Here is a 25,976-nt window from a genome sequence, read left to right as displayed (position 1 = left end):
CTTAGCCTGGGGCTAAAGGTCTTTGCACACCAAGTCAGTTTTTTTCATCCAAAATTGCAGTGGTGTAATGTAACAAAGTATTAATACTTAAAGGGGCACTTACCCCCCCAGATTTCTGGCAAAACGTTATTCTACTTGATTTGAAAATTCTGGAGGGAAGATGGCCACCTTGTACCCTGGCAGAATGTGTAGCCCATAAGCTAACTAATAACTTGGCCAATAAGTATGTAACATACAAAATAAAACAAACAGTAATGTCTTCATTTGATAGAATGCAGAGGACATATAAATGGTTTGTTAAACTCGCATTCCAGGAATATTGTATTTACTGCGCTGCTCTAAAATAACATAACTGGCGCGTGCCTCAGAGAGCCTGTTCGTCCTGGAACCCACTCGCTTTGCGCCAGAACACACGATTTGAGGGTGGAACATGCTATGGCCCGCCTCCCAATCCCCTTTTCTTTTTTTGCATGACAGTGTATCAGAGATAGAGCACGTTATAATATAGCCAAGTTATAAATAACTAACCAACGCTGATGGTTAGTTTTGGTTATAGTTAAACGGTTTTGCCCGGAATGGTTAAAAGTTATATCAATTTGCTCATTCAGTGCCATGTAACATACGTAACTACCTAGCCGCTAATATTAGCCACAGTATCCAACTACCCACAATGCATTGTGCTGTTAAAGGGCTCGCGCTAAAAACGGGTCCATTGGAGTGAATGGAGATGTTGCAACTCTCTGGCTCTAGCTCTACAGCAATGATCACACTTTTGATACTTAAGTACAGAAAATATCAGCTACTTTCAGACTTTTTCTCAATTAATATTCTAAAGAGTGACTTTGACTTTTACCAAAGTCTTTTTCTGGGAAAATATCTGTACTTTTACTCAAGTATGGCTTTCAAGTACTTTAAAGTACTCGAAAGCCAGACCACTGCAAAATTGACGCACGTAAAAAATTAAATAAAAGTAAGAACCTCACTTGTGTCAATCATCGTTGACACACCGAGTCCATCAATTTCGTCCGTCATTTAAAGTTTTCGGAAACAGGCTCGATTTTCTGTGTTTTTTGCATCAGTCAAAAGATTTCTGCGAGCTGTTTGACCCGTGTGTCTGTGTTTGGGGCAGAGAGCCATAGGAGCGGCTGAGCGGAGAGGCAGCTGGAGAGACGTGCTGCTTTGCTCCGCTCGGCACGGCGACGGCGCACCACAGCCGGTGGCTTGTCAAGGTGAATGTGAGCATGAAGCCCTGTGTCCAGTATGATGGTACCATCCCCCGATGGTACCATGGTATGTTGTCATGTGCCTATACAGGAGAGGAGGAATATTTGTCTCGCATTGCGAATAGAACAACAAACTTATTAATAAAACGCATCAAACTCAGTGTGCAACGTTGATCTGCGTAACAATTCTTTTTCAGATGACGGATTAAGAAAACGCATACGAACAAAACAGACTTTGTGTTCAAAGACCTTAAGTGTAGTGTGAAAAGCCTGGCACCATAGACAATGTGTTTCCTTTCCTCTGCTGTTCTCCTGCAGGACGAGTGACACCTTCACTCTACATCAGCTGCCTCCAGCATGTCACTTACTGTCAATCAGTCTCCATCTCCTCCAGGGTCATCTGCTCCATCTCTCTCCTGTCTGTCTGTCTGTCTCTCATTTCTGTCATCTCTTGCTCTGATTTTTCACTTTTTCATTCAGCTCACCTTATTACCCACAGCAGCCTCATCTCCTCCTCTCCTCTCCTCTCCCCTCCTCCTCTCCTCTCTCCCCTCCTCTCCCCTCCTCCTCTCCTCTCTCCCCTCCTCTCCTCTCTCCCCTCATCTCCTCTACCCTCCTCCTCTCCTCTTCTCTCTCCCCTCCTCTCCTCTCCTCTCCTCCCCTCACCTCATCTCATTGTGAAAAGCCCTGGAAGGCAGTGGAGGAGACCCCTGAAATGGTCTGGAAATCTAATCGTGTGAAACCAGAGCCTCCTGCCTCCTTGTCCTTGTGTTTCTCTCTCTCTGTCTCTCTCCCTCTCTCTCTCTCTCTCTCTCTCTCTCTCTCTCCCTCTCTGCATCTCCTCTCTCCTCCCTGGACATCCATCACTCTGTGGGCTTTAAGAGGCTGCTGGTGCTGCTGTCCACCCCGCAGAGGGGGTGAAGGGGAAGATGGGGAACCGGCACTGCACTAGTAGTAGTAGTAGTAGTAGTAGTAATAATAATACTAATAATACTAATAATAATAATAATAATAATAATAATAATAATAATAACTTTATTTGTATAGCACATTTCCAAACAAAGTTAAAAAGTGTTTTAGATTTTTGTTTTGTTTTACCAACACCCAGGTGTTGAAGGAAGCGGTGCAGGTGTTGTAAGTCGGAGCCGTGCGTGCGTCCATGGGCGTGTGTGTGTGTGTGTGTGTGTGTGTGTGTGTGTGCTGTGACTGTGACTGAGCTCAGTAACTGTATGACAGCAGTGGGCTTATGAGCACAGAGGCAGGCTGCAGCCAGGCATATAGAAAGTAGCAAAACAAATCAAGTTAAGGATAGCTACATATCATGTGTGTGCGTGTGTGTTTGTGCATTACATTTACATTACATTACCTCATTTGGCAGATGCTTTTATCCAAAGCGACTTACAATAACACATTTTTGTCAGCAATAGAGCAATCCACTATGCAACACAGTCTATGACAACTACTGTACATCTTCTGAAGTAATAGTGGTACAAGTTTAGCTTAGGTTATTTATTTATTTTTTAAGAGAGAGAGAAAGAAGTTTGTTCAAGAAGAGCCCAGATGGAGCCTGAAAAGGTCAGTCTTTAGTCTTTTCCGAAAGATCGGCAGTGATTCGGCCGTCCTGACCGAAGGTGGAAGCTCGTTCCACCATTGAGGTGTCAGGGACGAGGAGAGCCACGAACGGGATGAGTGACTTTTGAGCCCCCGTAGCGGGGCGTCCTGCGCTGGTGGAGGAGCGGAGGGAACGGTGAGAGGTTTGGAGCCTGACCATAGATTGTAAGTACAGAGGGGCTGTCTGGTGTACTGCCCTATAGGCCAGAACCAGAGTTTTGAATTTAATGCGTGCCGAGATGGGAAGCCAGTGAAGGTCCCGGAAGAGGGGAGTGACATGAGAGAATTTGGGTTGGTTGAATACCAGACGGGCTGCGTGTGTGTGTGTGTGTGTGCGTGTGTGTTTGTGCGTGTGTGTTTGTGCGTGTGTGTTTGTGCGTGTGTGTTTGTGCGTGTGTGTTTGTGCATGTTTCGAGCCGCTCTCCATAGTGTGCCAAAGTCTCGCCAATGAGGACATGAAATCGGCATTCATTTCCAGACGTATGAAACTGTGGCGCTGTGCGTGCGCGCGTGTGTGTGTGTGTGTGTGTGTGCGTGCGCGTGTGTGTGTGTGTGTGTGTGTGCGCGTGTACGTGAATGTGTCGTGCATGTGACCGTGTCTGCATGTGTGCGTGCGTGTATTACCGACGAAACGCTATCGTTTCATCTGTCTACTCCGTCCTCCACTCTCTCTCTACGCCTGCCCTGTGCCTCAGCCTCCGTCTGTTTGTGTTAGCAGGTAGCGATTAGCTAAATCTGTAGTTGGAAACAATATTTTTTTCAGCAGATATCTTAGTTACAACTAGATTGAGTTAGATTGAACAAGGGGCCGCTAACAAGGGGGAGTTTTGTGTATATATGTGCGGTGTGTGAGGAGTTTCGGGAATTCACGATCTCTAGTTAAAGTTAGCCTGCTAGGTCAGCACCACACTTCAAGGGGCAACACGTTCTCACTCCGAGCACGTAGCATATTGACGCTTTGTCCCGTCCCTTGTGCGTCACTTGTTACTAACATGGTACCCTCCACCCTTGGGGGAGCAGTTGACTAATGGGGGAGCAGTTAGGCTAATAGGGGAGCAGTTGCCATAAGCGTCAAAGATGACTTCCATGGGTTTGCATTGAGTTTAGTCGGAAAGCCCAAGTCGTTTCATGTGTCACTCAAGGGTACCATGTTAGTAACAAGCGCACAAGGGACGGGACAAAGCGTCAATATGCTACGCGCTCGGAGTGAGAACGGGTTGCAAGGGGAGAAGTGACTATGCCCATTTAGGAGACCGGAAGAGTACCATTTCATACTATTGTCGGAGCCTGGAAAGAAATATCTCTAATAGTCCATAGTCTCTGACATCTCCTATGCTCCAAACAGATGCAGGATATGGGAGACAGCCATCATGCTAACGCATAGTCAAAAGCAAGTATACCTCCGCTCTTAACCCTCCTTCCTCTGATGAAAATGATAGCCAATCACAATCATAATCTATCATATTAACACATTGACTGCCAGCCGTTTTTTTTTTACTGTAGGTAGCTTCTGCCAGGCCTTTTTTTGAGGATTCTGGCTCATTTTACAAGAGCCGAGCATAATTTTCTGGTTGGACTTTGTGAACACAAAGTTCAGAAAAGTACTAATAGAATGTGTGCTTTCTCTGTCTAAAAGAGTTAGTTTGTAGAGTTAGTAGTTATGTAGATATTAGCCGTTGAGTACAGCATGGTTTCAGCGTCTGGAAATTTATTCAGAGATAAATGGCTTTTGTGAATTCGATAGAACAGTCACTTTAACCATTCATTTTTGGCATCAGTAAGACCGTCAGACATTCTAAACAATAGTTTTGAACAGTAATTTCCTCCATAACAGCAGGAAACACGCCTCTCATTCAAACTCCTCCCTCCGTGTGTCTTCTCCTCCTTCCTCCTGGCTCTACAGCGGGCGTGTCAGAAGCGCGTTGCTGCTGCCTGCCTGCCTGCCTGCGTGCCTGCCTGCCTGCTTGCCTGCGTGCGGACGCTCCTTGTGCGAGTCAAGATGGGCCGGGGAATGCGTGGGCGATGGGCAGATGTTGATTCTGGCCTTTCTGAGGTGTTTCAAAGTGTGTTTCACCTATAATCTATTTTGCAAATCGCTCTCCGCTCTCTGTGTGCTGCTGCCTGCGCGGCCGCTCTCGGGCAAGACAAGTCTGGAATGGATTACTGTAAAATCGCCTCGCCATTTCCTTGAATGGCTTGCTCCCGCGGCAGTTTTTTCTTTGATTTCGCTCGTCTGGGGGAGCACTGTCAACACTTAGTGGGTCGGTAAAATAGATTATACACATTCAATACCTCCAATAATTGTATAGGAGACGTAAAAGGGATTGATCAACGCCCCACCGTCAAAAAAAAAAAAACGATTTTTTTGACGACTCAACTCGTCGCTGGCAGTGAACAGCTGGATTGTGTTTGACGACTCAACTCGTTCTTGGCAATTAACGTGTTAATGTACCCTGCTAACGTTTTTTGCTTTTTTGTTTTTTTACCTACTAAGCACACACTGCTCCAAGATCTTGATATTAGTACTTATTTTTTATATTCATAATTTTATATTCATCTATTTTCTTATTTTTTATTGATTCTTATCCATTGGTGACTCCATTCCTCATACCTCATATGCGTGGTTTGGCATCCGGGTGAAGACACACGCTTGAACGACGCCATTAAGGCCATGAGCGAGAGAGCACACGCTGGGCTCCACCTATGACGCTCTGACCGCCTCCCCGCCCGAGAGGCTCCTTCGTGGGCATCGGATTTACTGTGCCTCGGTGCTTTGAGCAGACCTCAAACCGGAAGTCATAGAAAGCTCTTAGAACGTCAGATCACGACGATATTAGAGATCTAGAGTCAATTTTCGACGCCGATTCCAAACATGCTAGTGGCGAGTCTCTACAACGAAGGGGCGCTGAGATACGATGTACTTTCAAAGAAGGTAAATTTAACAAAAAATACATGAAACTGCCAATTTTCGACTGCCAGCTAATTTTCACAAAAAACACAAAATAGCTTCATTCATCCATCAATCTCGGTCTAAAGGCTTCAAATCATTAGTTTGCACCGGAAAATCCGCGTTCCCAGGTCATGTGACATGTTACCATGACGATCACTGTACTGTATATTTCATATCAAACTGCATGATTTTGGTTGCTGTGCCAACACTGATCAAATAGGGGGGCGGGGGCAAACAAAATAGAAGCTACAAATTTGATGTCTTGACTCGAGCTGAGAGGTGTAAGATCAGAAAAATAATTATTTTTGGTGAAAGTACCTGGGAGTCAAAAAAAATTATGTTTTTTTGCTAAATTAACATTGAAATCAATGGGAAAACTATGCAATGGATTTTGAAGCCTTGTAACTCCACCAAATGTTCAATCAAGGTTAGATATTAAGGTCAAATTTCAAGGGATTTGGTCCAGGATGCCCGCTGAAAAAAATGAAAAAAATGAATTTTGTAAGAATTTCCTGGAGGTCTCAAAAAGGCGGTTATAATGAAAGTCAATGACCGTGCAGCCGTACCTTAGTAGTAAGTTGAGGTTAACTTGAGTTTCTGGGTGCCAGGATGATTTTTTTCTAGTCCTGGCAAGGTAAATTACCATAATAAACCAAAAAGGAAACCTGGGCTGAATTTCAGACGTTTCGTTCCAAGATTTTCCAAATTTCCGATACACGATTACCGCTTCGATTCGGCCAGCCGAACCAGTAGGGTACAAGGGTGTTAATATTGGTTCCACTGTTTTAGTATCAGTGATTCTCACATTAGAGCCACTATTGGCCTTATGTTGGACCAGCAGTAGGCTCTGTCTGATCTTTGCGTGGAGATACACATGTAGACATTAGATGATAGGCTATTGACAGAGGATATAATTGGCATGAGCATGGGAGTACGATTAGGCAGATGTTCATTTGATGTTCGCCTACATGCAGAAGTTCCACTATCCATCTTCTCCTTTCAATGCTTACATCGAACATGATGCATTGGATGTCTGGCTCTGTAATGACACATCAAATGTAATCAAGTTGTAAGTAGGAGTTGGTTATGAGTATTATAATGAATGTGTGGGTGGGGGGTGGTAGGGCTGTCGTGATATTGACTTTTTCCATACTGTACAAATTAGTGGAGCCAATCAAACCGTCTCGGTAACCGCACCAAAAAAATATAAATAAAATTGCAGTGTACTGAGTGCACTATACCTGATAGCTGATGATTAAAAACTAGAACGACCGCACCGTGGATATATGCCTCTGCCAATAAGTGAGCAGTCGACATCCATGTCTGTCCAGACTTTGATGTTTGAGCCAAATGTGAAGACATTCTGTAAAGGCGTTACTGAGCTATTGAGTTAACGAGGTTGAAAATGGCGTTTGTGAGGTCACAGTGACCTTGACCTTTGACCACCAAAGTGTGACCAGTTCATCCTTGAGTCCAAGTGGACGTTTGAGCCAAAGGTGACGAAATTCAGTCAAGGCGTGTCTGAGATATCACGTTAATGAGCTAGAAAATGTTGTTTGTGAGGTCACAGCAGGCGCGGACTGCATAATCGGGCACGTCGGGCCGATGCCCGGTGGCCTGGCCTGCAATTATTATTTTTTTGTTGCTATACTGCGGTAGCCGGTCCAATGTCACTTCTGCTCCTGAGTGTGCGCTTCCACAAAAGCTCTCTGTTGGCACGTTACTTTGTTCCCGAGCGCGTTTCTTCTCATGAAATTGAATTTCTCTTATGAAATTATTAACACCAGTGATTGTCCGACCAATGAGAATTTGGTTGGACTGGAGTATAATGACCAAACAACCGACCAGAAGCATGCAGCCCTACAGATTACTGTACATAACTTTTACAAGCAAAAAAAGAAAAGAAAAAGAGAAACAAAAGCAATTATGCAATAATCAGCTTGACCCTGCGGTGGGCGTGACTTTTTGTATAACCGCGGTAGCCTAATGCGATAATTGTGGCAGCCCTAGGGGCCCTAAATACTACACAACACTGCATATCTTTAGACTGTCGGAGGAACCCACGCGAACACAGGGAGAACATGCAAAGTCCACACAGAAAGGACTGGGTTGGAGATTCGAACCCACGACCTCCTTGCTGTGAGGCAACAGTGCAACAGTGCTAATCACTGCCACCGTGCCTCGCCTACTTTGTCTCCTCCCTCGATCTCAGCCTGAATACTGTCTCTATTAAAGAATCCTCATTAATGCATAGTCATTCTTAATAGAGGTGGAGAGGCCACTCTCATTAAAAACAGATTATAATAAGGGGACGGAGAACGAGTGTGTGTGTGTGTGTGTGTGTGTGTGTGTGTGTGTGTGTGTGTGTGTGTGTGTGTGTGTGTGTGCGCACACGTGTGTGAGTGTGTGCGTGTGTGCACGTGTGAGCGTGTGTGTGAATGAGAGAGAGAGAGAGTGTGTAATAATATTATCCATGACAAATAGGACTTGGAAGGAAAGAGGCAGTCTGACCCTATCGACTGTGTGTGTGTGTGTGTGTGTGTGGGGGGGGGGGGGGGGGTGTAGATGCAGACATATCAGGTTACAGCTATCTCTCTCTCTGTCTCTGTGAGTGTGTGTGTGTGTGTGTGTGTGTGTGTGTGTGTGTGTGTGTGTGTGTGTGTGTGTGTGTGTGTGTGTGTGTGTGTCTCTCTCTCTATCTCTCTCTTTCTGGTTTCCGTTCCATTAACTAATGGACAGCCAGTTCTCACCAGGGTTGATAGATTGCGAGTATGACAGTTGTGTTGTCGTTTTGAAGCATCAACACTGCCTAAAAATATACAATATGCACTCAACATGTTGTGAGGATCTGTCCTATCTGAATCTGTTCTGTTACCTTACAGTATGTCATGTCATGATTGGACATGTGATGTCATGTTTTGCTGACATATGACTACAAGCTACCGGCCTGTACTAAAAGTACAAAAAGGCACGCACATCCAGTGAGGGGTTAAAACCAGGTGCAGGACCGAAGTGCAAATAAGTAATAAAAATAGAGTCCGCACACTGGCAGCTGCTCCCAAATATTTATTTGACCACAAAAAAAAGTGACATTCTGTCTGAGGAAGGGCTTTGCCCGAAACGTCACTTTTTTTTGTGGTCAAATAAATATTTGGGAGCAGCTGCCAGTGTGCGGACTCTATTTTTATTACTTAAAGTAAACTCGTTCTCACCCCAGGGCATCAAATTCCGCCACTTTGTCTCGACCTTTGGCATCACTTTTTAACGGACTGGGTACCCTTTCTCATCATTGTTTTACGCCACTGGACACCACCTTTATACGAGGCTGTTACAGTTATGTTTGGGCACCTAAAACAACTTGGTTAAGGTTAGGGTTAAATCAAATCACACCTGGTGTTGAAGTTACCGGTGCAGGTTTAGCCCCTATCTTGGTCAGGTCAGCCCCTTCTCCCTCACCCCCTCTCTATATGCATCAGCTACTCCTGATTGGTCTATCCTCTCATGCTACAAACTGACACCTTGTGCTATATAAACTGACACACATGTCCCATATAGAAGTGGTTGCACCGCTTAAAAAACATGACATGTGACTTACGGTTAACATGTTGACTTGTGCACACTGGGAATGAGCATGGCCAGTTAAAGGAAGGCTTCGCCAATTTTCAACCCACTTTGTATCATCATCATCTCGGAGCAGATGGACAGTGTTTACCTTCTCTATATGTTTTCTGCACCGAGAAATGTCCGTTGGTCTGCCTGCAGAAACTCTGCCCCGCCAGCTACTATGGATCATTAACGATGCCGTGGATGTTTGGATAGTTTGAGGTCGGCGCCAATTTTTATCCAATCAGAGAACAGTTGACATTTTCTGGGAAATGGAAGGTCGGATCGCGATGCCTATAAAGGACGACATATATATTTTTCACCCCGAATCCTACGCCGCCATCCGTAAGTCTCTACGAGTTACGGCTGCACTCTGGACTACAGGAGAGAGATAGAGGACAGCGGGGGGTTGGGGGTTTCAAGTCACTGACCAAACACTCTATTTCAGTGATTGCTGTCAGAATATAGAGCCATTTAACACTTATTTTAACACAAAAACATCGCTGAATGTACCTTTAAATGAAACATTGATTGAAAGGCTGCCATCTTATAATGACCTTGGCATCTGGAAACCTTCAAACTCAACCTAAGAACTGGGGGGGGGGGGTGAAAAGGACAAGAACACAGTGTTCCTTTGCTGCACTTGGTGAATAAAGGCTCTCTGATGAATTGCAATCAGAGAAGCCTTTATGTGGCTCCGGCGGCGCTGCTCAGGAAGGTTGGAGATCTTCTCCTCGATGTAGACGGCTGCTCCATTTCCCCATCCACTGAAGTAATAATAATAATAATAATAATGATTGGATTTATATAGCGCCTTTCCAAGGCTCAAAGCGCTTACACAGAATCATTATTCGTTCACACCATTCGTACCAGTGGTTCAGAAGCGTGGCAGCCACACATTGGTGCTCAACGGCCCCTCCGAACCACCATCATTCATGTCTACAATTCATACCAATCATACCAATCATACCATTCATGTCTACATTCATACCAATCATACGAGGCAAGGACGGTTAAGTGTCTTGCCCAAGGACACAACGACAGCAGCTGGGAGGGAGCGGGGATCGAACCGCCAACCCTTGCGTCATTGGCCAACCCGCTCTACCTCCTGAGCTAAAGCCGCCCCCGAAGTCTGCAACCTGGGTGTCATACTTGATTCTACTCTCTCCTTTCACTCACACATCAAAGCCATCACCAAATCTGCCTTCTATCACCTCAAAAACATCTCCAGACTCCGGCCATCACTTCCTGACTCTGTTGCTGAAACCCTCATCCACACATTAATCACCTCCCGCCTGGACTACTGTAACGGAGTCCTGTTCGGGGCACCCAGCAAAGCCCTGGACAGGCTCCAATATGTGCAGAACTCAGCTGCCAGGGTTCTTACCCGCACTAAGCCCTGGCAGCACATCACCCCCACCCTCATCCATCTCCACTGGCTCCCGGTCAAGTCCCGCATCACTTACAAAAGCCTGCTCCTCACCTACAAATCCCTCCATGCACTTGCCCCCCAGTACCTGTCTGACCTCCTTCACCCTTACACCCAGTCCCGGAATCTGAGGTCTTCAGACACTGGTCTCCTCTCCATCCCCCACACCCGCCTGCGAACCTTTGGGGGACAGAGCCTTCAGTGTGGTGGCCCCCACCCTCTGGAACTCTCTCCCGACAGAGATCTGCAACGCCCCATCCTTTGACTCCTTCAAGAAAACCCTCACAACTCACCTCTCTTTAACAAAGCCTTTGGCCTATAGTCTTCTCTGTTTTGTTTATTTGTTTGTCATTATGGGCTTTATCTTCCCAAAAGCGCTAATTTAGCATTTGCGCTCGTTTAACGGCGTGCGCAATGCAAATTGGGGGCGGACACAAGCACATGCCTGTGACTGGCCATTGGCTGCCACAAGGCAAATCAGGCGTTTCAGCACTAAAATGTGGTGATAGATGGCATTATGCTATCGTCAGCAGCGCGCAATTACTTTGGGCTAAGAGCTTTGAAAAGGACCTCTTACGCGCACATTCCTCTCTGCGCTGGGTTGCGCACCATAATCTCCGTGCAGCGGAGCGCAGTGCAAGTAAAATCCCGTTTGGATATGTCATTACGCACAGCCTTGCCATGCCAGGACATCAAATTATGCTGCTAAAATTGGTTATTAGCAGATAATTCAGTAATCAACTAACTCACTGAGAAACTTTTATCACATCGCAAAGAGGGAAATTAATTGAGAGAACTTGTTGGACAATGGGCATAGGCTATTTACCGTCATAACCTGGAGGGCCGTTGGCACCACAGACGATCTGTCAATAAGCTCCCTCTGTCCTTGCACGAGTGAGTACACTATACGCATGGAGAGAATTACAGCATATTGCATGCCTCGGCGAGGCAACCTCGCGAAAACAGCCATTGCGAGACGGGAATCTGATTGGTTTTGATTGACGTAATGCCCAGCCTTGCCTGGCCATGCCTGTGAATAATTCTGGTAGTTAAGACCGCCCAAATCCCGTTTGTGCAGGCATTTTGGAGTGCAAATGATTTTGGCACGGCTCTAATTTGCATCTGCGACAGGTGCCGTGAAAGTTTCCGCATCCCGGGCGAGAATTGCATCGCCAACATATTCCGGGGCTGTTTTAACTTAGAAATCAGGGAGGTCACGTCTACCAGACGATTATATCACTTTGAAACAGTTACATTTCTGTATAAAAAGTAAAAAGTATGCTCCCGTGAGGTGGGGATGCTTTTTATCCTGCTGGGCGGGGGAGCAAAACTCGGCAGAACACCTGGCGGACGGCGCAAGGCGGACTATATCTTAACAAAGGTTTATGAAACTCAGACCTTTGTGTTTAGCAAGATAATCTTCACAAATGAAATTATGATTTTTGAAGCATTTTCAAAAATCACAATCGCATTTACACTTCTAATTGGCCGCGCTGAAGGCACCTTGGTACAGAAGTTCAGTCTTATTTGTTTCACCTGTAAGAAGAGGCTGGGTGCAGGCACGTGCACAGAACATTAGAGGGGCAGGGGCTCAAATTCATAAAAGGGCACTACCCAGGGAAATTTGAGGCAATTTGAAGGCCAATTTAGGGGTATAACTCATTTTAAATATTCCGATTTTAACCAGATTTAGAGGAATATCTCATTTTAGGATGAGACTTGTCACGGAAAAATAACTCCATAACTGAATAATATTAGTATATAAAAGTTGCATGCTGTTGCAATACTGTTGTGAAATCATTTAAGCATCAATATTTATTTGCTCCTTTTCTCCCTTTAGGTTGTTGTACTACAACAGATAGCAACACAGGCAGAAACATTGAACGATACTGAGTGAGGCTTGTAATATACCGTGCATTTTAACCATAATTCTAAAAAGCAAGACAGAAGATTTAGATAAGGTGTATTAGATTTTTTTTAATTTTTTGCTGATTCAACAACACAACATCCCTTTCCAATAGTGTAAAGTAAAAAATATTTTCAAGAGCAACAATTCTGCATTTGTTCCCTATATTTTGGTTATTTATTTATTGGGTGGTTTATTTATTTATTTATGTATTTATTTATTCATTCATTTTTGGGTTCATTTTTGGGTTGGTGCCTTCAGGGGCGGTTTAGAAAAACACTGCTCCATGCAGAGGCCTATTACAAATGGTGCATTCAAGGCCAAGAGAGCTCGGAAAAGGCATTTCTCTTTGAATGCTGCCTTCAGTGACGGCATGGAAAGGGCAATTTCCATACAAAGCACCATTAGAAATGCATTCAGGGTCAGGAAAGGGCACTTTTTATTTAATTTTTTCATGTGTCTGAGCTGTTTGTTTTGTTCATGTGTTGTTGGAATGAAAATGAAAAATGTATTATAATTATAATAATATAAAAAAAAAAAAAAAAAAAAAAAGGCACTTTTTACAGACTGAAAAAAAGGCAGGGGCTCAAGCCCCCTTTCATGTCTATGTGTGCACGTGCCTGGCTGGGTGGTACATTAACCCAGGGAAATCTGATGGAGGCTGAAGTGTGAATGGATGCTATTATGACTGAGGTCACCTCACATCACGGCAGAGTGCGTGCAGCGTGTCACATCCTGTTTACTCCATGCTTTCTGCGTCTCCCTGTGTGTGTGTGTGTGTGTGTGTGTGTGTGTGTGTGTGTGTGTGTGCGCGCGCATGCAGGCGAATGTGTCTTCATCTCTTATTGTTTGTGACAATAGAAAATAAATCAGCTGACTAAATCCCCAACATCTCTCTCTTTGTTTACCTTACATGCACGCACGTGCACACACACACACACACACACACACACACACACACACACACACACACACACACACACACACACACACACACACACACACACACACACACACACTCCTTATTCCTGGAAAGCAATGCATCACTTACCAGCAACACGTGTGACTCAGATAGGTCAATGTTAATGGCATCATCTCTCTGCAAATCACAACCACAGCGCCAACCTGTCAGCTAACCAATCAACATGCATCACGGCCAGAGTAAGTGTGTGTGTGTGTGTGTGTGTGTGTGTGTGTGTGTGTGTGTGTGTGTGTGTGTGTGTGTGTGTGTGTGTGTGTGTGTATGCATGTGTGTATGTGCTTGTACAGTAGGTGCATATGCATAATGTATTTGTGTGTGTCTTGGTGGTTATAGGGCTGGGCAATAATATATCAATATTATGTTGCTATCGAAATATGAGACTAGATGGTCTTAGATGTTGGATATGGTAATATGGTGATATGAGACTAGATATGGTGTTAGATGTTGGATATGGTAATATGGTGATATGAGACTAGATATGGTCTTAGATGTTGGATGTGGTAATATGGTGATATGAGACTAGATATGGTCTTAGATGTTGGATATGGTGATATGGTGATATGAGACTAGATGGTCTTAGATGTTGGATATGGTAATATTGTGATATGAAACTAGATATGGTCTTAGATGTTAGATATGGTAATATGGTGATGTGAGACTATATGGTCTTAGATATGGTAATGGTCTTAGATGTTGGATATGGTAAGGTGATAGGAGACTATATATTATGGTCTTAGATGTTGGATATGGTAATATGGTGATGTGAGACTATGGTCTTAGATGTTGGATATGGTAATATGGTGATATGACTAGATATGCTCCTAGATGTTGGATATGGTAATATGGTGATATGGCATGCTGTTCATAATCATTATATCCACATTACTGATTATTTGTCAAAAATCTCAGTGTAAATATTTTGTGAAAGCACCAATATTGTCGCAATATCAATATTGAGGTATTTGTATTTATTCAACAATATTGTGATATTTGATTTTGTCCATATCGCCCAGGCCCAGGTGCTTGTGTGTATTCATGTGTGCACATCCTTATATTTGTGTTTTTATGTGTGTGTGTGTGTGTGTGTGTGTGTGTGTGTGTGTCCTGTCTGCAGCAGATATTTATGTCTTTAATAAGCTGAAGCGCGCTGACATCATAGTTAGTGCTCATCTAAATGTCATCCGGTGACACAGAGACACCTGAGCGCCCGTCTCATTATCTGACACCCCGATCCGCTGACCCGACCCCTGCTCCGTTCTGCCCGGAAATGAAAAGCATTCAGCGTGTGATGAGATATCGCTCAGAAAAACCTTTCCTTTATTTATAAACAACCGTTTTGTACCATACACACACCAAATATTGTGTGTGTGTGTGTGTGTGTGTGTGTGTGTGTGTGTGTGTGTTTATTTGTATTTTTATTAACTGTGGGCTTCCTGGCTGCACACAAAACAAGACAACTAGAAAAGTGCATTCGGTGGAGTGCAGATCTCCGCCAGGACCAAGTTTTCCACCAGGTTTTTATATTATGGCCACCTTAAAAATCCAAGATGGCCACCATAATATATTTGCAGGAAGTGGATCCTATCAAAAATGGCAAGCTATGGCTATGGGCAGCATTTGTGGACAATTTGGTGCTTTTGTCAGAAACGTCCACATCCTTCTCAAATCTAGCGCTAAGCCACCTACCGTGTCAACTAAACCCATTAAAAACCATCTGACTTGAATTTTTTTTAATCTGACACTATTTTTATCGTTAAAATTGTATTCCTTGGCCCTGAAAATGTATGTGTAGACAGTGAAATTGTGATCCTAAGTGGTGTAGAAGCTGAGATATTGTAAGAAATAGGTTTCGTTAGGACGTGATTTTGAAATTCCAAGATGGCCCCCATAACGTTTTTTGGAGGTGGATCCTATCAAAAATGGAACGGCGACAGAATTCTAAGTAAAAAAAAAAGTGCTTTTGGCAGAAATGTCCACATCCAGTTCCTAAGCCGCCTGACTATAAGTGCATTCCCCAAGTTTGAAGTCAATCCGACAAACGGTTCTCGAGATCCGCGAAGGACAGACATACAGAAGTGGACAGTCCTGGAGGTACCTGAAAGCTGGGATGTTATTGGTTGAATTGCACACACAAGTTTACCACTGACATTTCTCAGGTTCCCAGCAACGCAGCCGCCAAGTTTGAAGTCGATCGGATGAATGATTCTCGAGATACAGTAAAGCATTTTTTTGTGTTGCCAGTAGGTGGCACTATGACTATGCATAAGTCCAAATTGCATGAAATGCAGCACCGCACTCCTCAAGTTTGAAGTCAATCGGATGAACAGTTCTCAAAATAAACCACTTTTTGTGTTGCCAGTAGGTGGCGCTCTGTTGTATTGCATGAAATTCAGCCCCCTGCACTCTGTTGCGTCCCCCTAAGCGTACTCCCCGAGTTTGAAGTTGATCGGACGAACTGTTGTCAAGATAATGTCATAAGAATTAACTTTCCTAAATAAACCAACACTATTTGCTTAAAAGAATATGATTTATTATGAACATGCACATGGAAGCCCTGCTACACCCATTGTAACAGAAAGACTTCCAGAGCAATGGATGAGCACAATATGTAAGGGACAGGAAGAAAGAGGTATAGTTTGAATGTTAATTAGATAGGGGGAGTTTAAGCTAAAACACTACTCCAGCATAATTTTGGGTGGATTTTACAACAATAAACCGCTTTTTGTGTTGCCAGTAGGTGCCGCTGTGCCGAATTGCACGAAATTTGGCACTAAACTGTGGGGAGTTCCCATCAGCACACTCACAAGTTGATCGGACGAACGGTTCTTGAGATATTTTTTGTTGTTGCCAGTAGGTGGCGCTATGCTGAATTGCATGGAATTCAGCTCCCTGCACTCCGTTGGGTCCCCCTAAGTGCACTCCCCGAGTGTGAAGTTGATCGGACGAATGGTTGTCAAGATAAACCACTTTTTGTGTTGCCAGTAGGTGGCACTGTGCCGAATTGCACGAAATTTAGCACTGCACTGTCGAGTTCCCATCAGCGCACTCCCAAAAGTTGAAGTCGATCGGACGGACGATTCTTGAGATAAACATTTGTTTTGTTGCCAGTAGGTGGCGCTATGCCGAATTGCATGAAAACAGGTCACTCCTTAGCACACTCCCAAAGCTTGAAGTCGATTCGACCTGGAGATATGCGAAGGCCAAGCTAGAGGAGAGGAGGAACACACAGACAGACGTACAGACGTACAGACGTACGCGACCGAAAACATGATCTCCTGGCGGAGATAATAAACATACGCCACCGAAAACATGATCTCCTGGCGGAGATAATAATAATAATAGTATAATAATAATATTAATAATAATAACAACAAAACACTTCATAACAAAAGTAGAAAGGCTATAGAGAAATACAATGAAGCAAACAATGTAATACAAGCTTAAAACTTTTTTTTGCGTCTTTGATTAAAAAAACAGATTTGATGATAACGATGATTGAATGATGATTTTACTTGTTATCGTATGTTAATATTTTATTATATTTTATATTATTATTATTATTATTATTATTATTATCTTTATTCCAATTTCACAGGCTGCTGATCCTTAATTGCTCCTTTGCCACGGAGACAGATTTAATGAGTTAATGCCCCCCCCCCCAATTGCTATTCAGATGTAACTAACCTCTGACGGCTATGTTCCTCCACAGTGGAGAGATGAAAACTCTCTCCCTCTATCTCTCTCTCTCTCTCCCTCCATCTCTCTCTCTCTCTCTCTCTCTCTCTCTCTGTTGCTTTCTTCCTGTCAATTTCAATTTGAAGCTGCATTATTGGCATGACATTGTATAAAGTCCTTACTGTATTACCAAAGCAAAGTCAACAAATTCATTTTCCAAACCTAAATCTACCATACATACATATGATATAAAATGTGTAAATTGGACAATTAATTGATCAATTATCAATCAACACAATTTATTCAAAATCATCAACTGTGCAGTGTTTCTCCTATCAGTCTGAGGCAGGTGTGGCTGCAGAAATGGCTCACTGCTTTTTTCTCCTACAACGAACTGAGTTCTTCACTATTATTATTTTTATATGATGGCGATTTTCAAAATGACTATTGTTTTGAATTGGGAAAGTAAATATCTGAAACATCTTCCTGCAGAATTGAATGCAAAGTGAGAGGAAGTGCAGCTCTCTCTCTCTCTCTCTCTCTCTCTCTCTCTCTCGTCTTTGTTTCCTTTGTTTTGTTCTGTCCCTCTCTCTCTATCAGTCTCCTTCACACCTCCTGATATCTCCTTCTGTCATCCTCTCTTTCTCTCCATCAGTTTCTCTCCGTCATCTCTTTCATTCATTAAAACTAATCTCTCCGTCTCTCCTTCTGTTCATTCTTTCTCTCTTTCTCCCTCTTTCAATTCAGTTCAATTAAATCCAAAGAGCTTTTTTTCATCTCTCTCTCCTGCTGTATTTATTACGGCTGCTGCTTCTTTCTTAATTGGGATTATTTATTACTATTCATTTATTATTATTATCGACACAGGGACAGCTTCTTCCCAACTGCCATCCGCCTCTTCAATGAGACCTGAAAGCCCCCACGAATCAGGACTTTGTCACCCCACAGAGGACAGAGAGCCTGGTACACGTTACACAGGCAGGAAGACAGAAGAAGACCCGCCCCGTCTTCCGGTGGTCCGCAGTGTTTTTGTTCCCCCATAGAAATGCAGCAGTAGGCAGCCTAACCTCACCAGTCGCTACGAGTAAGAAGCATGGACATACCAAACAAAGTATTCAAAGAAGTACTTGAAGAAACTTGCCGGATCCATTACATCTGAACGGAACGCAAGAATTGAGCAGAATATTTTCCTGGAGTACAGCACTTTGGTTCCGGGTCTTGCGCCCATAGCCGGAAGACTCTGAACGAGGTTTTTCCATCCAGGCTAGGGTCCCCCCAAGGACATTATCCCACTGACACTATCGTACCCCACTCCCGCCCCCACCCACCCTCATTACTCATCACTTTAAAATACTTTTTAGCTTGCACTTTATCATTTTTTGAGATTGTTCATTTGCTCCATCTTCTGCTATTCATGTCATCGCTGAGCTGAGCTGCATACTGCACTAAGTCAAATTCCTTGTTTGTAATTTAATTAGTCACTAGTCACTTAAAATGAATCTTGAATCTTGAATTTTTAATACGAGCTTTGAGGATTAATTTCAGTCCTTACTCTCTCTGTCTCCCTCTCTCTCTCTGCTCAGTTTTCACCTCACCCGTTTCCCAGAGGGAACATTACAAAAACTAATGAAAACATCACAGAGGAGACCTGTATCCAAACCTGAAGTCTCGGGAATGGTCATGTGATAGGAATTAGGCTTGGACAGATAATTGATATTATTGTCGACGATCACAATATTCCCTGCGATATTGAATATTGCCTAACGAGTATTATTATTAGAAATGTGATGTAATTTGTATGAAATACAATCATATCATATCATATATCATATATATTGCAATATTTTTTCAGGGATACAGTATATCATTAGGGATATTGATCAAGCCTAGTATGAATATATCAATACCCCCTCCCCCCTCCTCAGGTGTAACGGGATTGGTCCACCTGGATGAGAATGGAGACCGGGAGACAGACTTTGCTCTGTGGGACCTGGCCGACACCAACAGCAGCATCTTCCAGGTTCGCCCCCCCCCCCCACACACACACACACACACACACACACACACACACACTGACCCCCCCCCCTCCCACACACACACACACACAGACACACACAGATACCCCCCCCCCCCCCACACACACACACACACACACACACACACACATACACAGTCTGACACTGTCGCAGCAGCAGCAGCAGCACCTTGGAACCAGGCAGCAGAGCAGGCAAACCCAACATGTTCTCATGAACTCAGAGTGAGAGAGCACCGCTGTGTCACCTGCCTTTTGCATTTGAGGTAATGCGCCTCGGAGCCTTGAGCATTTTATGGAACGCAGCAGGGGCGGACCCTTAAAAAGCACTCCGCAGCTGTGGGTTTAGGCAAAGGTTAAAGCACGCCATCGGGCTCGTCGTCTAGAATGAGTTGGGACGTATGGTAGTACCACCTAGGGCTGCCACAAACGATTATTTTGATAGTCGACTAGTCACCGATTATTTTAACGATTAGTCGACTAATCGGATCATTGCAGCTTATCGCACAATTACTCAATCGCTCTGATTTAGCTATCCTCGGCTTCTAAATTTAGCTTCAAGTTGTTTTAAGCATGTGCCAACTACAAATAAAGACAATTAAGATGATAATTCAGTAAGAAATTATCTTTTAATTAACTTTAAAGTTTAGAGCATGTTGCAGCATATTTATTTCTGGCATCAATGTACTTGCATGTAATGTAATATAGTGCAAATTGCAAAACTGCAAAATAGTACACATTGAAATTGAAAACATATAGTGCAATGAAATATGTACTATTCATTGAATGAATAATGCAAAATAAAATTAGGGCACTACTAGATGGAATGGAAATGGAACCAAAAACTATTCACTATCTATGCAACCAAAATATCAACAAAAATAAATTGTTTCAGTCTTCTCAGGCATCAAACACATTTTTAAATGTAGTAAGTAGAGAGTGCAAACTGCTGAGTAAAATGAGGTTTCCAGTATTCCCGTCAGCAACACATGATCTTAACGTCGCTATGAAGACAACGTTACAGCGAGGCTTTTCATGTTAATATCGTTAGCCAATAGCTAACGACGTTAGCAGCTAAAACTTAACGTTACGGTTAGAAGTGAGCTAACAAGCTAATTCGCTTACCGAGACGAGCCTCCATCTCCATCATCGTCTGCATCCGCCACAACGTGCTTCCTTTTGAGATGCTCGTGCATCATACTCGTGCTGCCATGATACGCGAGTTCAGTAGCCTGTACTACGAAGCTAGTTTAATGCCTTATCCGAGTAAGTTTGAGTTTAAACCTGGTTTAGCCGTACTACAAAGCAAGTTAACTTTCAATCACCATGGCAACTGACGCTGCAAAGCTAACCTGGTCGCGACCAGGCTACATAATTAAATTAAGCCTACTTACCACTTGTGTTTAGTATTGGGTTAAAGTGTGTTGTTGTCCCTGCAGATTGTGTTGGTGTGTAACAGCTTGTGTGTGTTTAGTATTGGGTTAAAGTGTGTTGTTGTCCCTGCAGATTGTGTTGGTGTGTAACAGCTTGTGTGTGTTTAGTATTGGGTTAAAGTGTGTTGTTGTCCCTGCAGATTGTGTTGGTGTCTAACAGCTTGTGTGTTTACTAGTATTGGGTTAAAGTGTGTTGTTGTCCCTGCAAATTGTGTTGGTGTGTAACAGCTTGTGTGTGTTTAGTATTGGGTTAAAGTGTGTTGTTGTCCCTGCAGATTGTGTTGGTGTGTAACAGCTTGTGTGTTTACTAGTATTGGGTTAAAGTGTGTTGTTGTCCCTGCAGATTGTGTTGGTGTGTAACAGCTTGTGTGTGTTTAGTATTGGGTTAAAGTGTGTTGTTGTCCCTGCAGATTGTGTTGGTGTCTAACAGCTTGTGTGTTTACTAGTATTGGGTTAAAGTGTGTTGTTGTCCCTGCAAATTGTGTTGGTGTGTAACAGCTTGTGTGTGTTTAGTATTGGGTTAAAGTGTGTTGTTGTCCCTGCAGATTGTGTTGGTGTGTAACAGCTTGTGTGTGTTTAGTGTTGGGTTAAAGTGTGTTGTTGTCCCTGCAAATTGTGTTGGTGTGTAACAGCTTGTGTGTGTTTAGTGTTGGGTTAAAGTGTGTTGTTGTCCCTGCAGATTGTGTTGGTGTCTAACAGCTTGTGTGTTTACTAGTATTGGGTTAAAGTGTGTTGTTGTCCCTGCAAATTGTGTTGGTGTGTAACAGCTTGTGTGTGTTTAGTATTGGGTTAAAGTGTGTTGTTGTCCCTGCAGATTGTGTTGGTGTCTAACAGCTTGTGTGTTTACTAGTATTGGGTTAAAGTGTGTTGTTGTCCCTGCAAATTGTGTTGGTGTGTAACAGCTTGTGTGTGTTTAGTATTGGGTTAAAGTGTGTTGTTGTCCCTGCAGATTGTGTTGGTGTCTAACAGCTTGTGTGTTTACTAGTATTGGGTTAAAGTGTGTTGTTGTCCCTGCAAATTGTGTTGGTGTGTAACAGCTTGTGTGTGTTTAGTATTGGGTTAAAGTGTGTTGTTGTCCCTGCAGATTGTGTTGGTGTCTAACAGCTTGTGTGTTTACTAGTATTGGGTTAAAGTGTGTTGTTGTCCCTGCAAATTGTGTTGGTGTGTAACAGCTTGTGTGTGTTTAGTATTGGGTTAAAGTGTGTTGTTGTCCCTGCAGATTGTGTTGGTGTCTAACAGCTTGTGTGTTTACTAGTATTGGGTTAAAGTGTGTTGTTGTCCCTGCAAATTGTGTTGGTGTGTAACAGCTTGTGTGTGTTTAGTATTGGGTTAAAGTGTGTTGTTGTCCCTGCAAATTGTGTTGGTGTGTAACAGCTTGTGTGTGTTTAGTATTGGGTTAAAGTGTGTTGTTGTCCCTGCAGATTGTGTTGGTGTCTAACAGCTTGTGTGTTTACTAGTATTGGGTTAAAGTGTGTTGTTGTCCCTGCAAATTGTGTTGGTGTGTAACAGCTTGTGTGTGTTTAGTGTTGGGTTAAAGTGTGTTGTTGTCCCTGCAAATTGTGTTGGTGTGTAACAGCTTGTGTGTGTTTAGTATTGGGTTAAAGTGTGTTGTTGTCCCTGCAAATTGTGTTGGTGTGTAACAGCTTGTGTGTGTTTAGTATTGGGTTAAAGTGTGTTGTTGTCCCTGCAGATTGTGTTGGTGTCTAACAGCTTGTGTGTTTACTAGTATTGGGTTAAAGTGTGTTGTTGTCCCTGCAAATTGTGTTGGTGTGTAACAGCTTGTGTGTGTTTAGTATTGGGTTAAAGTGTGTTGTTGTCCCTGCAGATTGTGTTGGTGTCTAACAGCTTGTGTGTTTACTAGTATTGGGTTAAAGTGTGTTGTTGTCCCTGCAAATTGTGTTGGTGTGTAACAGCTTGTGTGTGTTTAGTATTGGGTTAAAGTGTGTTGTTGTCCCTGCAGATTGTGTTGGTGTCTAACAGCTTGTGTGTTTACTAGTATTGGGTTAAAGTGTGTTGTTGTCCCTGCAAATTGTGTTGGTGTGTAACAGCTTGTGTGTGTTTAGTGTTGGGTTAAAGTGTGTTGTTGTCCCTGCAAATTGTGTTGGTGTGTAACAGCTTGTGTGTGTTTAGTATTGGGTTAAAGTGTGTTGTTGTCCCTGCAAATTGTGTTGGTGTGTAACAGCTTGTGTGTGTTTAGTGTTGGGTTAAAGTGTGTTGTTGTCCCTGCAGATTGTGTTGGTGTCTAACAGCTTGTGTGTTTACTAGTATTGGGTTAAAGTGTGTTGTTGTGCCTGCAAATTGTGTTGGTGTGTAACAGCTTGTGTGTGTTTAGTGGCTTAAAGTATGTTGTTGTCCGTGCAGATTGTGTTGGTGTCTAACAGCTTGTGTGTGTTTAGTGTTGAATTAAAGTGTGTTGTTGTCCCTGCAGATTGTGTTGGTGTGTAACAGCTTGTGTGTGTTTAGTGTTGAATTAAAGTGTGTTGTTGTCCCTGCAGATTGTGTTGGTGTGTAACGGCTTGTGTGTGTTTAGTATTGGGTTAAAGTGTGTTGTTGTCCCTGCAGATTGTGTTGGTGTGTATAACGGCTTGTGTGTGTTTAGTATTGGGTTAAATTGTGTTGTTGTCCCTGCAGATTGTGTTGGTGTTTAACGGCTTGTGTGTGTTTAGTATTGGGTTAAAGTGTGTTGTTGTCCCTGCAGATTGTGTTGGTGTGTAACGGCTTGTGTGTGTTTAGTATTGGGTTAAAGTGTGTTGTTGTCCCTGCAGATTGTGTTGGTGTGTAACGGCTTGTGTGTGTTTAGTATTGGGTTAAAGTGTGTTGTTGTCCCTGCAGATTGTGTTGGTGTCTAACAGCTTGTGTGTGTTTAGTATTGAATTAAAGTGTGTTGTTGTCCCTGCAAATTGTGTTGGTGTGTAACAGCTTGTGTGTGTTTACTATTGGGTTCAAGTGTGTTGTTGTCCCTGCAGATTGTGTTGGTCTATAACAGCTTGAATGTTTAGTGTTGGGTTAAAGTGTGTTGTTGTCCCTGCAGATTGTGTTGGTCTATAACAGCTTGAATGTTTATTGTTGGGTTAAAGTGTGTTGTTGTCCCTGCAGATTGTGTTGGTCTATAACAGCTTGAATGTTTAGTGTTGGGTTAAAGTGTGTTGTTGCCCCTGCAGATTGTGTTGGTCTATAACAGCTTGAATGTTTAGTGTTGGGTTAAAGTGTGTTGTTGTCCCTGCAGATTGTGATGGTCTATAACAGCTCGGAGGAGCAGCTGACATCCATGCCCGGGACGTCCCTCCACTGGCCGGGGGGCGCCCCCCCTCCTGACGTCCCCCCCTGCGGCTTCAAGAACGACAACCCCGTCTGCCTGGCAAGTCAGTGCCCAGGGACTACGCCATACATATTATATTACTATAAATGGGTCACCGGAGGCTCCGCCAATTCTAACAAATGGCAGCAGCAAGTCTTTTCAATTGTCACGTGACTCCAATAGACTCAGACCTGCTGAAAGTCTCCTAAGTGGCCATGTCCATGGAAAACCATGGGCAAAACCCACATGACAAAATATCAGGAATTGAGTTGAAGTTGGGCCGTCCTGCTTGAAATCCCATCATCTTTGACTAAGCTTTCCTAGGCTATAGGCTAGGCGAGGCTAGTTTAGCTGAGAGGATGTTTAGTTTACTTTCAGTTTAGCTTTGTTTCGTTAAGTCTAGTCTAGTCGTTTCAGTCTAGTCTAGTTTGGCTTACTCAATTTCAGTTGCACAGTGACAACACAATGACCAGAATAAAATGTTGCCATTTCACGTTTCTGCAAACCACGGATACGTTGTGATTGAACGTTTGTGAACCAAAAATATGTTACATCTATCAACATTTTACCACAGGAGCATTTCCCATGTACATTTGAAAATGTCAGTTAATTTGAAAACATTGTATTTCCAACATTAATTTGAAAATGTTACGCAAATAAAACAAATCGATTATGGTTATGCAACTAAATTCCGCCTGACTATTCACAGCAACAGATGTGTACATGTTGGAAGCAAATTTTTTGAAAAATCGACCTTAGTCCAATATCACTCAGCGAAAAATTTGCCATTGATTGCATTGACTGGATATAGGTTCGAAAAATATTATTGATTTGCGAATTAATCATACGAGGAAGAAAAAAATACCCCCCGCCCCCCGGTGTGTAAGATCTACACCCATCCAACACAAGACCTTTACTTCCCACCATTCTATTTCAATAGCAGATTGTCGTTATTCACATGACCGCTAGGCAATGTTATAAAATGGGTCCTTCAAATCAAGCGATCTGATTGGTTTACATCCATGGTATAATGAGCAGTGCCGCACAACTCGGTAACACTCCGCGTCTGGGAAGGGCATTCAAGCAGTGTGCTGCAGACCGGTAGTAGTTAACAACTAACTTACTCTCAGTGCCACTGAGTGACTAAAACATTTGCCTGCTAACAAGTCACGTTTTATTCAACAGTAAAGTTTGTTTATTATTGTGTTTAACTTTTACAACTACCATATTTGAAGCATTTTAAACTGCATTAACCTGTATGAAAGGTTCTATAGAAATAACGTTTGTTTGTTTGATTGATTGATTAATTGATTGGTTGATTGATTGATTGATACCAACATTACTAGATAACCAGAGATAGCCTGCGTTGCTGGCTGCTAGCTAGCTGCTGTAACCTACCTAACTGTTGCGTCACACCAGTTGTAGCTGTGCCTTTAAGACAGCTGGGCAGCTTTATGACAGCTGCCGGAAAGTGTCCGAGTGTGTGTTGATGTAAGATGTGACAGCGTGTTAATAAAACGTTAACAGTTACATTGTGGTCCGCAGTTTATTGAACATTACACTGGCGACGAGGATAATGGACTCTCTGTTCCCACCTCTCTCCCCATTCCTCGCCCTGCCTGGCGAGCCTCCAATTCCGTGGGTTCGCTGGCATGAATCCTTTGAAACATTCATAGTAGCCGTCGGGCTAGATAAAGTTAACGATGAAAGGAGGCGAGCCCTGATGGTTCACAGTCTGGGGAATGAAGGACAGCGGATTTTTCGGACTCTCGGACCTGCTCCTACATACAGTAAGTGGACTTTCGTCAACGTCGGCAGCACGTGGGTGAGTCTG

General features: G+C 43.3%; 1 protein-coding gene across 1 annotated transcript in view; it reads left to right on the top strand.

Moving 5' to 3' along the window:
• Window positions 1-25,976, top strand: part of LOC310785201 (atrial natriuretic peptide receptor 1-like) — a gene marked incomplete at both ends in the record, with an annotated part of 143,886 nt that overhangs the window by 85,629 nt on the left and 32,281 nt on the right. The window contains 2 exons of the mRNA XM_083646196.1: window positions 19,305-19,399; window positions 24,071-24,206. Of these exons, the coding sequence (XP_083502322.1) occupies window positions 19,305-19,399; window positions 24,071-24,206 (231 nt within the window). The remainder of the gene's footprint in view (window positions 1-19,304; window positions 19,400-24,070; window positions 24,207-25,976) is intronic.

This window comes from Poromitra crassiceps (assembly GCF_964638095.1).
Source record: "Poromitra crassiceps genome assembly, chromosome: 1".
Lineage (NCBI taxonomy): Eukaryota > Metazoa > Chordata > Actinopteri > Beryciformes > Melamphaidae > Poromitra > Poromitra crassiceps.
This window is presented reverse-complemented; position numbering and strand designations above follow the sequence as displayed.